General features: G+C 44.7%; 1 protein-coding gene across 1 annotated transcript; it reads left to right on the plus strand.

Annotated features, from left to right (window-relative positions):
- The first annotated feature begins 6280 nt into the window (after window positions 1-6280).
- On the plus strand, window positions 6281-12762 carry LOC115102106 (interferon regulatory factor 4-like). Its single transcript, XM_029621692.2, has 8 exons — window positions 6281-6797; window positions 7064-7259; window positions 7369-7454; window positions 7625-7676; window positions 7769-7873; window positions 8086-8472; window positions 9902-10020; window positions 10238-12762. The coding sequence occupies exons 1-8, from the start codon at window positions 6624-6626 to the stop codon at window positions 10379-10381; spliced, it is 1263 nt and encodes a 420-aa protein (XP_029477552.1). The 5' UTR covers window positions 6281-6623; the 3' UTR covers window positions 10382-12762.
- Window positions 12763-16107: the final 3345 nt, after the last annotated feature.

Raw genomic sequence — 16107 nt, forward strand, 5'->3', positions numbered from 1 at the left:
TGCACCTCCGTTACCCCAGCCACTAGCACCTGCACCTCCGTTACCCCAGCCACTAGCACCTGCACCTCCGTAACCCCAGCCACTAGCACCTGACAAACTGAACCAGGGGAAGCAGAGTTTATTGTGGCTCGCACATTCTTGCAAAATAATATCGCAACCACAGCCAGCAGAAACAAATGGACCTCATCAGTGTTCTTCAAAGTCACGGCGGGTCTTTGTCAGCAATGACGACTGTGCTGTTGGCACTGAAACATGATTAACATTTTTGGGGCAAAGTGCGAGAGAAAAATACCTGAAGAACCTATTCAGTGAACACAGAGTATGTTACATTAACGAAAAGCCCAGCTTGTACAGATGGCATTTGAGAGGGACCTGAAAAGTACATTTTGGAATCAGAAACTTCTCATGATGTTCAACACGCATGGAGGAGGCTGCAACTCCTCTAAATGGTTACCTACAACCTTTATGGCCCTGGCCACTGTTCCAGAATTATTTAGTCATTGGTTTTCCCTCATGTAAACCTACTGGTTGTTTGGCTCATTTTTGAATGTATAGTTTAGGCCATTTTCCTTCAATGCATCTTTTAGATGTATCTATGAATCTTAATGCCATTAGGCTTCTTCCTTTTGTCGGTCTTATTGCTCTTGATAGATATATATGGACAATGGGTATATGGACAATGACCAATGTAGCCTAATGGTTGTGAGCCCTAGGGCAGTGCTCGCGTTGTCCTGGCTGTCCACTCCGGTGGTGCTGAAAATGGCAGTGCATCTAACGTTATCCTTTCATTGCGCTGACTGGCGGTAGCCTTCTGTCCATGGTCCAGTCTTCATGGGGCTTCTCCTCAATATGCTTTCTTGTTTTTTAAATGACAGTTGTTCTGTATATGGATGCATTTCAGATAGGCCTACATTTGAGTACATTTTGTCGCAGTAGTAGGACCAATACCGTGTGTAGCCTACTAAAAGAAGTAGAAACATTCACTCTGTATCATTCATTTGCATTACACATTAGTTGTGTGATAGGCTAATGTAAATGTGATGTCAATACTATGAAAACACCCCCTCCCTGCTCTCTTGCTATAGTGTGTGTGTGTGTGTGTGTGTGTGTGTGTGTGTGTGTGTGTGTGTGAAACTCTCCCCAACATCAAATATTTCAAACCTGTAAGAAACGGTCTTGGTTACACTCGTTGTGTAGTGTCACATATTTGACAGGAATGTAGCCTATAGTTGTAATTACTGAAATTTAAGCTATGAAGAATCTTTGATTCTGTGGTGCTCATTCTGCCGAGCTAATCTGTGCTTGTTGGTACAGTAGGTGCAAATGTGTAGGCCTACGGCAGATAAGGCTGCATTTCAGATAAACTTGTATGTGGTATTGAGGTGCATATCTTTTTTGTGTTATTCGATAAAACAACAGTTGTTAATGTGTATGGCTACATATCAGATACATTTGTGAATAGTGGTAGGACCAAACTACCTTGTTTTATTAGGGCTCTAAAGCAATACTAGTTGTGCCCCAGGATGGATTTAAAATGTTATCCTGGAGTTGGGCCTGCACCTCTCTCCTCTCTTCTCTTTCCTCTCTCCTCTACCACTTCTCATCTCCCCTCCCCTCCTCTCTCACTCTTCACCCCTTTCTCCCCTCCCCTCCCCTCCTCTCTCCTCTCATCTCCCCCTCTTCTCTTTCCGCATGCCTCGTCCCTCTCACCTCTCCCCTCTGACTTCACCAGCATCCTGTTTATTAGATGGCTGGGATTAGTGCTCCTTGCCACCCGCAGACTTCCTAAACTCAGCGTATGTGTGTGGGCAACAGGGTTTCAAACCAAGAGGCTGGAAAACAGGACAGTGTTTCAGTGTGTCAGCCTCCGCTAGGTCAAAATATTTACACTTAGTAACCTGTAGCAACCTGGAGAAACGGACTAAATGAAATGGACCATTTCCATTTCAGCTCTGGTGTACGTCAGCCCCATTCCTCAGACCACAGGTGTCAGGGGTCAATAGGGTGGTAATGTGGCCCTCAATTCTCTGCACCCTTTACTCCCCTACTGCCCCCCTACTCCCTGTCCCCAAACTTGACCCCAAACACTGCCTGTCTTCAGCCCTCATTAACCCTCCAGACCTGACCCCCAGCAATACAGCCAAGCACCAACCCCCTATAGTAATGAATGAGGGATTTCTATGGCCCACCCATCACCACCTCTCCCTCTGACTTACTCTTGGTGTCACGTTGTTATATGTCCCCACAGGCTCCACTGTTACCTCATCACACTGATGAAGAGAATGAACAGTTCTGTTTATTTGCTTCCCCCAGAGACTGACACTTGACGACCCCCCCCACACACACACACACTTTGTTGGCCGGGTATGGTTCCCAATCAGAGGCAGCTGTCTATCGTTGTCTCTGATTGGGGATCATACTTAGGCAGCCCTTTTTCCCACCTTCAGTTGTGGGATCTTGTTTCTGTGTAGGCCAACAAACCTGACTCAGTTACGTCAGCTCTGTCAGGAGGAATTGGCCAAAATTCACCCAACTTATTATGGGAAGCTTGTGGAAGGCTACCCGAAACATTTGACCCAAGTTAAACAATATAAAGGCAATGCTACCAGATACTAATTGAGTGTATGAAAACTTCTGACCCACTGGGAATGTGATGAAAGAAATAAAAGCTGAAATAAATCATTCCCTCTACTATTATTATTATTTCACATTCTTAAAATAAAGTGGTGATCCTAACTGACTGAGTTTAAATGTATTTGGCTAAGATGTATGTAAACTTCCGACTTCAACTGTATATGTGCAGTACCAGTCAAAAGTTTGGACACACCTGCTCATTCAAGAGTTTTTCCAGATTTGGACTATTTTCTACATTGTAGAATAATAGTGAAGACATCAAAACTAGTCACAAGGAAAATAATCATGTAGTAACCAAAAAAAGTGTTAAACAAATCCAAATATATTTTATATTTGAGATTCTTCAAAGTAGCCACCCTTTGCCTTGAAGACAACTTTGCTCACTCTTGGCATTCTCTCAACCAGCTTCACGAGGAATGCTTTTTGAACAGCCTTGAACGAGTTCCCACATATGCTGAGCACTTGTTGGATGCTTTTCCTTCACTTTGCGGTCCAACTCATCCCAAACCATCTCAATTGGGTTGAGGTCGGGTGATTGTGGAGGCCAGGTCATCTGATGCAGCACTCCATCACGCTCCTTCTTGGTCAAATAGCCCTTACACAGCCTGGAAGTGTGTTTTGGGTCATTTTCCTTTGAAAAACAAAGGATAGTCCCACTGAGTGCAAACCAGATAAGATGGCGTATCACTGCAGAATGCTGTGTTAGCCATGCTGGTTAAGTGTGCCTTGAATTCTAAATAAATCACTGACAGTGTCACCAGCAAAGCACCATCACAACTCCTCCTCCAGGCTTCACGGTGGGAACTACTTATGCAGAGATCATCCATTCACCTACTCTGCATCTCACAAAGACACAGCGGTTGGAAGCAAAATCTCAAATTTGGACTCATCAGACCAAAGGACAGATTTTCACTGGTCAAATGTCCATTTCTTGTGTTTCTTGATCCAAGCAAGTGTCTTTTTCTTATTGGTGTCCTTTAGTAGTAGTTTGATTGGAGCATTTTGACCATGAAGACCTGATTCATGCAGTCTCCTCTGAACAGTTGAGGTTGAGATGTGTCTGTTACTTGACCTCTGTGAAGCATTTATTTGGGCTGTAATCTGAGGCGCAATTCTAATGAACTTATCCTCTTCAGCAGAGGTAACGCTGGGTCTTCCTTTCTTGTGGCGGTGCTCATGAGAGTCAGTTTCATCATATATCTATATATTTTTTAATTGAACCTTTATTTAACTAGCCAAGTCAGTTAGGAACAAATTCTTATTTACAATGACAGCCTACACAGGCCAAACCCAGACGACGCTGGGCAAATTTCACACCGCCCTATGGGACTCCCAAACACGACTGGTTGTGAAACAGCCTGGATTTGAAACAGGGTGTCTGTAGTGAAGCCTCAAACACTGAGATGTGCCTTAGACCGCTGCACCAATAGGGAGCCCTTTATTTTGCAACTGCACTTGAAAAAAATGTCAAAGTTCTTGAAATGTTCCGCATTGACTGTCCTTCCTCTCTATATTACGAGTGTGCAAAGCTGTCATCAAGGCAAAGGTTGGCTACTCTGAACAATCTCAAATATAAAATCTATTTTGATTTGTTTAACATGTTTTTGGTTACTACATTATTCCATATGTGTAATTTCATAGTTATGATGTCTTCAATATTCTTCTACAATGTAGAAAATAGTAAAAATAAAGAAAAACCCTGGAAGGAGTAGGTGTGTCCAAACTTTTGACTGGTACTGTCTATAATATGGTCCTTGTTCTTGTACTTTCGGTAGGCCAGGCAATGACATGGACTCTATTTCTACCAGTTGGTCTGACTGAAAGTACTGCTTGTTATTTTTTCATTGCTGGTAGTAAAAAAAGCAGAAGCTGGAAAGCCTTTCCAGAACAATCCTCTTAACTTTCACTTTCACATGGAATTTGTTATCAGGTTTCAGTACGTGGGCGAGTTAGATCTTAGCCAATAGGAGTCATTTTAGTATACTATGTGTGTGTGTTTTTAGGAGTGCGTGTGTGTGTTTTTGAGTGTGTGTGTGTGGCTGCATGCGTGCATACGTGTGTGTGTGTTGGTTGTTCCAGCGGAAGATTGCGTTAGCGTAAGGTAATTCTAATCAGTTTGTGTGTGTGTGTGTGTGTGTGCGCGAGTGTGAGTGCACCTTTAAAGGTGATTTCTCATCTCAAAAGAATGTGAATACTGAGACAGCCAAGGACAAATCTTTACCTTGTTGGAACACTCCATCTCTGTTCCAAACATATATGTTGTGTGCTGACTTGTCCAGATGTTTCTCCCCCTTTGCGTCAGAGGCTAAATTAACCTTCATTGTCACTGCTGTGGTGAAGAACAGGAACCCAAACCTATAGCAGACAGAGAAACACGTACACACACACGCACACACACACCCATGCACACACACACGCGCAAACCCACGCACACACACACATGCACACACACACGCACACACACCCAGGCACACACACTAACCCATGCACACAACCACACGCGCACACCCACACACACACCAGCGCACACACCCACACACACATACACGCACACCCAGGCACACACACACACGCACACACACATGCACACCCAGGCACACACACACACACAAACACACACACACACACAATCACACACATACCTACATTTTTTGAAGAAAGTGTGCATTGCCTGGGTGAGAGCAGGAAACAACATGACTACCCAGGGGGTCCTCTTTAATAACAACACACATTTATTCCAGTGTTGATTGAAGGGGACATCCCCTTGTTTCATCTGTCAAACTCTCTCAACTCCTCTCATCTCTGTACCTCACCACATAGACTGGGGGAGGAGAGATAGGCACAATTCCTTATGGGACAGCCTTTAATTGCTAAAAATGTATTTCAATGTTTTTCAGTTACTTTCAACCAAGCTATATAGGGCTCCTGAGTGGTGTAGGAGTCTAAGGCACTGCATCTCAGTGCTAGAGGCATCACTACAGACCCTGGTTTGATTCCAGACTGTATCTCAACCGGCCGTGAATGGGAGTTCCATAGGGCGGCGCACAATTGCCCAGCATCATCCGGGTTTGGTCGGGGTAGGCCGTCATTGTAAATAAGAATTTGTTCTTTAACTGACTTGCCTAGTTAAATAAAGGATATAACTTCATAATAATGTGATAAATATCTTCCCTCTCCTTTTTATGTCTTTTTAGTAGGTCTTTTGATGGGGGCTACAATCATATTAATGATTTATGAAATGAAATGATCTGTAGGCCTATGTGGCCCTGGGACTTTTACAACCCTTCATGAAATAAACGGATGTTTAGCTATTCATCCTGAAAGAGCATTACTGTGGTGCATGAAACTCCATCCACCGCACGAGGAAGGGAAAGACATTGTCTAAGCTACTCAGTCACCAGGAAAATAAACTAGGCTGATAGCTAACTGATAATAGATGACTTCAGATATTGAAACAGTTGTTTCGAAATGCTATAAATGGCATGCAATATTTGATCATAACTGAACGGACTGTAAGCCTATAAGGTAGAGAGATGTCTTGTTTTACAAAAGAATAGGTAAGCTAAAATGACTTATTCTAATAATGTATTTAGTATAAAATGGTTTTATTTTTTGTAATCTCACACCTCCCTGCACTCTGGGCGCTAAATGAAATCCACAAATCCAGTCGGAAACTGAAAGTACTCTCACATAGATAATCTTTGCTTTAGCCCACGTTTTACTTTCATTTTCACTTAAAAAGGCGCCCCGAGCACTTCTACAGTGCTTGATGATTACTTTCATGGCGACATTTCCATGGTCATATTCGTTGTGCTGAAACATAGACATTTTATTTGATAACAATTTATTTTGATGAATCATTTTGTGTTAGCATGTTATAGTCTGTGCAAAGAGGGATCATGTAATTAGGTCTTCTTGTGGTCTACAAGTACAACTACAACTTTTAGATTTTTTGTTCGGAGCCTATTTGTTTCATATGTATTTTGAAGATGGAGGAGCTGGTCAAGAAAATGCGTTTGAGAGAGTGGCTGATAGCGCAGATAGACAGCGGAAAGTATGCAGGACTTACCTGGGAGAACGAAGACAAAACTATGTTCAGGATCCCATGGAAACACGCGGCAAAACAGGACTATAGTCTGAACGAAGATGCAGCACTATTCAAGGTTAGAATGTATATTGTTTTTATACATTTTTTTCACACAAGATTGGCAGTGTGTCTAGTCCAATTGTATTTAATAGAATGATCAATATATTGATATAGACCTAATTAATGCATTGATTTGGATGTCCATGTTCATATCAGTGCAAGTGTTACTCTTATTCTATGTTCATCAGCCATTAACGCACTCTGTGTTTCTCTTTTGGCCCTCATATCCTTCTTTGTGTGTGTGTGTGCATGTGTTTATGTGTGTGTGTGTGTGTCTACCAGGCGTGGGCAGTGTATAAGGGGAAGTTTCGGGAGGGGAGGGACAAGGCAGATCCCACCACCTGGAAGACTCGTCTCCGCTGTGCCTTCAACAAGAGCACAGACTTCAAAGAAGTCCCAGAGCGCAGCCAGTTAGATGTATCCGAGCCCTACAAGGTCTACCACATCCAGGCAGAGCCAGAGACAGGCAGAGACTCAGGTACCAGTAACTGCAATGTTCAGTCTCATGAAGCTCTGGTATAGAGAGCTCAGAGCCCTTTATGGGTTAAACGTGTGATTATTTACTCTCTATTCGTCCTCTGTCTCAGAATCTCCTCAGCCTGAGAGTCAGGTGATAATCCAGACCAGCCGCTCCAGTGTTCCACTGAGGAACATTGTCACACACCATCCACAGGTAACACGGCAGGTTTTCTCTTCGATGCTGTGTAGCAGGTGGATACTTTCTGCCATCTAGAGGATAATGGTTGCAATAACTTTACATTTACGTATGAATGAAGTTTTGCACATTTGCACTGAATGTTCTACAAGTCAGATCATTTGCTGTAAATATGTGTGTTCCCTCAGTTTGGCTGCAATAGTGAATCAGAGGCCAGGGATGGAAGAGTCAACTCCAGAGGTCAGTATCATCCTCCATGTACTTGTGACTGGTATCTGAATAACTGAACAATATTGAGTCAGATATATTTGTGTGCGTTCTCTCTCATCTAGAGGGCTTGGCAGGGGACCATGTGTACTACTGGTCCAACACAGGGAATCCTCAGAGGGATGGCTCTGCTCCTCTCTCCATAGTCATCCCTACACCACAGATCTCTGGTAAGACAACCCATACACTGCAGTATCATTCAAACTAGAGCCTGGATGGTCTCAGTAGTGCTGGCACATCACGGGAAGTAGGGGTGCTGCTACAGCACTCCCAGAAAAACGGAACTGGGTGGTTGATGCTTGATTGATTAATTAGTGTGTGTGTGTTTGTGTGTGTGTGTGTGTGTGTGTTTGCTTGCGTTTGTGTGTGTGTGTGTGTCCAGACTTGCGTGTGCGGGTGTGTCTGTTCTATCAGGGCCAGCTAGTAGTGGATGTGACCACCAGCACCCCAGACGGCTGTTTCCTCCTGCAGGGTCAGGTGCCCCTGGGGAATGAGAGGATCTATGGACCCTGCACAGCCCAACAGGTCCCCTTCCCCCCTCCAGGGGTCATCCATCTTCCCCCGGGCATCGCTGAGGCCATGGGCCGCCTGCTGCCCCACCTGGAGAGGGGCGTCCTGGTGTGGGTTGCTCCAGACGGGGTGTTTATCAAGAGGTTCTGCCAGGGCAGGGTGTACTGGAGTGGCCCCCTGGCCCAACACACAGACAGGCCCAACAAACTGGACAGGGAGAGGACCTGCAAGCTGCTGGACACAGCTATATTTCTGAAGGGTAGGGGCCTTACTAAACCTTATCTCTCTCCTTATCTCTCTCCATCCCTCCCTTTTGTTCCTCCATTCCTATCCTTATCTCTCTCCATCTCTCCCTCCCTCTCTCTCTCTCCATCCCTCCCCTTCTCTCTCCATCCCTCCCCTTCTCTCTCTGCATCCCCTTCTCTCTCTCTGTTCCTCTCCTTATCTCTCTCTCCACCCCTCCCCTTCTCTCTCTCCACCCTCCCTTTCTTTCTCTCTCATCCCCTTCTCTCCCCATTCCTCTCCTTATCTTTCTCTCATCCCTCTCCTTATCTCTCTCTCCATCCCTCCCCTTCTCTCTCTCCATCCCTCCCCTTCTCTCTCTCTCTCCATCTCCTTCTCTCTCCATTCCTCTCCTTATCTCTCTCCCCGTCCTGTCCCTCCCCTTCTCTCTCTCCACCCTCCCCTTCTTTCTCTCTCATCCCCTTCTCTCCCCCATTCCTCTCCTTATCTTTCTCTCATCCCTCTCCTTATCTCTCTCTCCATCCCTCTCCTTATCTCTCTCTCCATCGCTCCCCTTCTCTCTCTCTCTCCATCCCTCCCCTTCTCTCTCTCTCCACCCCCTTCTCTCTCTCCAGTCCTCTCCTTATCTCTCTCTCCATCCATTCCTTCTCTCTCTCTCCATCCCTCCCCTTCTCTCTCTCTCTCTCTCTCTCTCTCTCTCTCTCTCTCTCTCTCTCTCTATCCCCTTCTCTCTCTCCATTCCTCTCCTTATCTTTCTCTCATCCCTCTCCTTATCTCTCTCTCCATCCCTCCCCTTCGCTCTCTCCATCCCTCCCCTTCCCCCTCTCTCTCCATCCCCTTCTCTCTCTCCATTCCTCTCCTTATCTCTCTCCATCCCTTCCATTCTCTCTCTCCATCCATCCATCCATCCCCCTCTCTCTCTCTCCATCCCTCCCCTTCTCTCTCTCTCTCCATCCCCTTCTCTCTCTCCATCCATCCTCTTCTCTCTCTCTCCATCCCTCCCCTTCTCTCTCTCTCTCCATCCCCTTCTCTCTCTCCATTCCTCTCCTTATCTTTCTCTCATCCCTCTCCTTATCTCTCTCTCCATCCCTCCCATTTTCTCTCTCCATCCATCCCCTTCTCTGTCTCTCTCCATCCCTCCCCTTCTATCTCTCTCTCTCTCCATCCCCTTCTATCTCTCCATCCCTCCCCTTCTCTCTCTCCATCCCCTTCTCTCTCTCATTCCTCTCCTTATCTTTCTCTCATCCCTCTCCTTATCTCTCTCTCCATCCCCTTCTCTCTCTCCATCCCTCCCCTTCTCTCTCTCTCTCCACCCCCTTCTCTCTCTCCATCCATCCCCCCTTCTCTCTCTCCATCCCTCCCCTTCTCTCTCTCTCTCCATCCCCTTCTCTCTCTCCATTCCTCTCCTTATCTCTCTCTCCATCCCTTCCCTTATCTCTCCACAGAGCTCCAGGACTATATCCAGGGGGCGGGACCCAAACCTCGCTATGAGATTGACCTCTGCTTTGGTGAGGAGTTCCCTGACGCCAGCCAACTGAAAACCAGGAAACTGATCATTGCACAGGTGGTTAATGGGATGGGGTCAGGAGTCACTGTGGATTAGGGAATTCCCGTGCTACAATCAGCAACTGCACCTTTGCTGAATCATATATTCTTATATAGTAATCCAGGTCTTTCCCTGCCAGTCGAGCAGTAAAACGCAGGTATTCCAGCTACCAGCAGAGGTCCTCGTAGTCATAGTCAGTGACAATGTCTTCCTGTCTGTGTGCCTTTGTGTGCAGGTGGTGCCCCTGTTTGCTGTCAACCTACTGCATAGGTGCCTGAGGATGGGGACAGAGGGGAGACCACGCCTTCACACACACAAGACCATGGGGGAAGAGGGAGAGGGTCAGCCACACCCCCTGCCCCAGCGGACACCCCTCTGAGTAACTCCTGGGGAATATCACCAGTCCCCCCTGGTGGCCCCTCCTGTCCCAGTTTAGCCAGCCATGATGAGGGGTGAGTGGAGGCTCAAGACACAGTCAGTGTAGGTTTACAGTATGCCCTGTGGAAAGCAACATATACCTCAACATTAAGAGAGCAGAGAACAATATGATACGACACAGGTAAGAGCAAGTATGCTTGGAACAGATATTTCTCACATAGTTTTCTTAAATCGATAATCTGCAGTTGCTACATCTATTAAAAAAATCTAGAAAAAAGTAGGATATATACCAAATGATTATATAAGAATACAACTTATAAATGTCTCATGAGGTTAGTTCAAAAATATATAAGCTTGTTTAACTCCAATATTTGTAAACAAAGTAAATGTAAACAAACAATGTATAGCCTTAAAACATGGTTATACCTATAATTTTGATATCATGAATGGTCCGTCCTCACATCAATAGCGCTGTCTATGAATTTGAGATTGGTTACATTCCTCCAGCCCTGTAATCTACAGAGAAAGTCCTAATTTTGCCAGTAAATGTTTGACATCTTTTGTCATTATGTTTTCTCAATGCGTTGTTTAAGCTTTTTTTTTTTTTTTACAGTATCTTGTACAATGTGAAAAACGTACATTTACCTCATAGTCAACTTGTGATAGAAATGTACAGTGTGTTTGGAAAGTATTCAGACCCCTTGACTTTTTTTTACATTTTGTTACGTTACAGCGTTATTCAAAAATGTAAAAGATCATTTTTATCCCTCATCAATCTACAATACCCCATAATGACAGAAGCACCTTATTTACATAAGTATTCAGACCCTTTGCTATGAGACTTGAAATTGAACTCAGGTGAATCCTGTTTCCATTGATCATCCTTGAGATTTTTCTACAACTTTATTGTAGAACTGTAGTCCAACTGTGGTAAATTTAACTGACTGGACATGATTTGTAAAGGCACACAACTGTCAATATAAGATCTCACAGTTGACAGTGCATGCCAGAGCAAAAACCAAGCCATGAGGTCAAAGGAATTTAGAGAGCTCCAAGACAGGATCGTGTCGAGGCACAGATCTGGGGAAGGGTACCAAAAACCTTCTGCAGCATTGAAGGTCCCCAAGAACAAAGTGGCCTCCATCATTATTAAATGGAAGAAGTTTGGAAGCACCAAGACTCTTCCTAAAGCTGGCCGAGCTGGCCAAATTGAGCAATCGGGGGAGAAGGGCCTTGGTCAGGGAGGTGACCAAGAACCCGATGGTCACTCTGACAGAGCTCCAGAGGTCCTCTGTGGAGATGGGAGAACCTTCCTGAAGGACAACCATCTCTGCTGCACTCAACCAATCAGGTCCGACGGTACAGTGGCCCGACGGAAGTCACTCCTCAGTAAAAGGCACATGACAGCCTGCTTGGAGTTTGTCAAAGGCAGCTAAAGCACTCTCAGACCATGAGATTTGAGATTCTCTAGTCTGATGAAACCAAGATTGAACTCTTTGGCCTGAATTCCAAGCATCACGTCTGGAGGTAACTTGGCACCATCCCTACGGTGAAGAATGGTGATGCCAGCATCATGCTGTGGAGAGGTTTTTCAGCGCAGGGCCTGGGAGACTAGTCAGGATGAGGCAAAGATGAATGGAGCAAAGTACAGAGAGATCCCTTGATGAAAACCTGCTCCAGAGCACTCAGGACCTCAGATTGGGGGCGAAGGTTCACCTTCCAACAGGATAACTACCCTAAGCACACAGCCAAGACAATGCAGGAGTGGCTTTAGGACAAGTCTCTGAATGTCCTTGAGTGGCCCATCCAGAGCCTGGACTTGAACCCAATCTAACATCTCTGGAGAGACTTGAAAATAGCTGGGAAGCGAGCTCCCCATCCAACCTGACAGAGCTTGAGAGGATCTGCAGAGAATAATGGGAGAAACTCCCCAAATACAGGTGTGCCAAGCTTGTGGTTTCATACCCAAGAAGACTCCAGGCTGTAATCGCTGCCAAAGGTACTTCAACAAAGTACTGAGTGAAGGGGATGAATACTTATGTAAATGTGATATTTCAGTTTGTATTTAAATATGCCAAAACTTCTAAAAAACTGTTTTTGCTTTCTCATTATGGGATATCGTGTGTGGATTGATGAGAAAAATAGATGTAATACATGTTTTAATAAGGCTGTAACGTAACAAAATTTGGAAAAAGTAAAGGGGTCTGAATACTTTCCGAATGCACTGTATGTACAGCCAGTCTAGTAAACATATAAATGGTTTCATGTCCATAATGTGATGTTTGAACCTGTCACAGATGTATAGACCTGATTATAGATCAAATGAATCATAAAAAAAATAATTTAAATAATAAACTTTTCTCTTGTTGTGTTAGAACTAAAGTGTTGGCTGTGACATCAATTATTGGTAGTATTAGTGCACACCAGGGGTAAGAACCGGTTCAGGGAACAGAACTGAAACCTGGAAAATAATCATGAACGAAAGTGATCTAAAGTGTTCAGAAAAAAGAATGGTTCTGTTCAGAACGAAACAATTGGAAAAGGATTTTGGTTTCAACCCCCTGCTTGACTGCTCCCATAATGGCAATGTTTTGATTACGATGGGGTCTAGAGGAAAGATGGAATTATAATGATATACCATAATATGGGAGAATTGGATATTCTCTCTTTCCAATGACATGAAGCAAATCAACATCTTATATGGGAAGAAATTCACCTCATTCAGTATAAATCTATAAAGCTTTTTTAATATTATTATTTCTAGCAAACATTATATAACAGACACACAATTTAAAAAATATATTTTTTTATAGCTATAACATTTACAAAGAAAAAAACAAACAAATGGACAACAACAAAAAGTTCCAAAACTAAAGTGAAAGAGTGTGCTGAAAAAGATACCCGTATCTGAGCTTTAAAATACTTTCAATCATTTTTCCCTGCGCTCCAACACATACAGTACATGGAGAAAAGAAAGGGGAACAGAAGGGGTACAGAGTACAGTAAAATAAATAAATATGTTCACATACACCAAGTAGGTGCAGTGAAATGTGTTTTACAGGGTCAACCATAGTAGTACAGCGCCCCTGAAGAGAATTAGGATTAAGGGCACACTGACAGATTTTTCACCTTAACGGCTCGGGTATTCGAACCAGCGACTTTCGAACCTTTCAGGTCCTGGCTCAACGCTCTAACTGCTAGGCTACCTGCCACCCTACAGTACCTAGGGGTCAAATGTCTGTTCACAAAGCATCATGTTCAAACCTGTTATTAGCACCATTACTCTCCCTCTATTTAGCCTTTTTTTTCTTTTTTTTTCTTTGAATGGAAAAACACTTAGTTTCGAGGCGAGGTGACACAGACCCGTCTGTGTGGGAGGGGACTGTCTGTCACGAAGTTTTCATGAGTGTTTTTCCCTTTGCTGAGACATTGTTAAGAACAAGGGCAATGCCTTGGCGAACAAGCGATTGACATGACCCCCCGATAACGAGAATAGTAAAAAGGCAAAGTGTTGCTGATACTTTCATTCACCTTGCCTGCCCAGATCCACCGACCGACCGGCTGACAGACTTCGGCTCAGAAGAAGCTAGAAGATTTAAAACTGAGAACACATTGCGAAAGTGACAATCAGAGAGGTTTCATTAAATCGGTTTAGCATAGAACATCTGTAATGTAATATAAAGTCATTTTTTTGGGGCTCTGTACTCCAGAACTTTGGATGTGAAATGATACAATGACTATGAGGTAAGTGCAGACTGCCAGCTTTAATCTGAGAGTATTTTCATCCATATCAGGTGAACCTTGTAGAAATGACGTATAGGGGACCAAAAGTATTGGGACAAATTCACTTATATGTGTATTAAAGTAGTCAAAAGTTATTATTTGGTCCCATATTCCTAACAAGCAATAAGTACATCAAGCTTGTGACTAAAAAAGCAATAGAAATAAAATGTTAACCTCCTCTGTTATTGTAATAGTGAGAGGTTAGCATGTCTTGGGGGTATGATATAAAATGCTAACCTCCTCTGTTATTGTAATAGTGAGAGGTTAGCATGTCTTGGGGGTATGATATAAAATGCTAACCTCCTCTGTTATTGTAATAGTGAGAGGTTAGCATGTCTTGGGGGTATGATATAAAATGCTAACCTCCTCTGTTATTGTAATAGTGAGAGGTTAGCATGTCTTGGGGGTATGATATAAAATGCTAACCTCCTCTGTTATTGTAATAGTGAGAGGTTAGCATGTCTTGGGGGTATGATATAAAATGCTAAACTCCTCTGTTATTGTAATAGTGAGAGGTTAGCATGTCTTGGGGGTATGATATAAAATGCTAACCTCCTCTGTTATTGTAATAGTGAGAGGTTAGCATGTCTTGGGGGTATGATATTTGTGCGTCACTCATCATTATTCACGATTCATACAGGACTACATGTAATCATGTTAGCATCCACATGAATGTAGAAGTGTTCAGAAACATTCTCCTCTTAGTAACTCCAAAATTACACAATACATTATTTAACATTCATTTCTACTGGGCAAAAACAGCTAATGCAGCCAACAAGTTTGTAGAGTCACAAGCTTGATGCGTGCAAGGAGTATGGGACCAAATACTAAACTTTTGACAACATTAATGCATATAAGTGAATATATACTTTTGGTCCCCTAAAATGGGGGGACTATGTACAAAAAGCACTGTAATTTCTAAACGGTTCACCTGGTATGGATTAAAATGCTCTCAAATTAAAGCGGCAGTCTGCACTTTAACCTCATAGTCATTGTATCATTTCACATACAAAGTGCTGGAGTACAGAGCCAAAACAACAACAAAATTGTCGCTTTCCCAATAATTACAGAGGGCAGTGTATATACAGTATCTGTGATAGACTTCTTTAATACAGTTTACTTTCACACTGATTGAAAATCGATACCCTGCAGAAAACACTGTCAGTATGTAAGGGTGCTTGATTCTCAAGTTCTTGATTCTCACTAAACATCTCATACTATCAATGTGGAGCTCAGGCTGCTGCCCCTCAGACTGCTGCCCCTTAGACTGCTGCCCCTCAGACTGCTGCCCCTCAGACTGCTGCCCCTTAGACTGCTGCCCCTCAGACTGCTGCCCCTCAGACCGCTGCCCCTCAGACCGCTGCCCCTCAGACCGCTGCCCCTCAGACTGCTGCCCCTCAGACCGCTGCCCCTCAGACCGCTGCCCCTCAGACTGCTGCCCCTCAGACTGCTGCCCCTCAGACTGCTGCCCCTCATACCGCTGCCCCTCAGACCGCTGCCCCTCATACCGCTGCCCCTCAGACCGCTGACCCTCAGACCGCTGCCCCTCAGACCGCTGCCCCTCAGACTGCTGCCCCTCAGACTGCTGCCCCTCAGACCGCTGACCCTCAGACCGCTGCCCCTCAGACCGCTGACCCTCAGACCGCTGCCCCTCGGACCGCTGCCCCTCGGACCGCTGCCCCTCGGACCGCTGCCCCTCAGACCGCTGCCCCTCAGACCGCTGCCCCTCAGACTGCTGCCCCTTAGACTGCTGCCCCTCAGACTGCTGCCCCTCAGACCGCTGCCCCTTAGACCGCTGCCCCTCAGACTGCTGCCCCTCAGACTGCTGCCCCTCAGACTGCTGCCCCTTAGACTGCTGCCCCTCAGACTGCTGCCCCTCAGACTGCTGCCCCTCAGACTGCTGCCCCTTAGACTGCTGCCCCTCAGACCGCTGCCCCTCAGACT

Source organism: Oncorhynchus nerka, linkage group LG20 (genome assembly GCF_034236695.1).
Source record: "Oncorhynchus nerka isolate Pitt River linkage group LG20, Oner_Uvic_2.0, whole genome shotgun sequence".
NCBI classification, from domain to species: Eukaryota; Metazoa; Chordata; class Actinopteri; order Salmoniformes; family Salmonidae; genus Oncorhynchus; species Oncorhynchus nerka.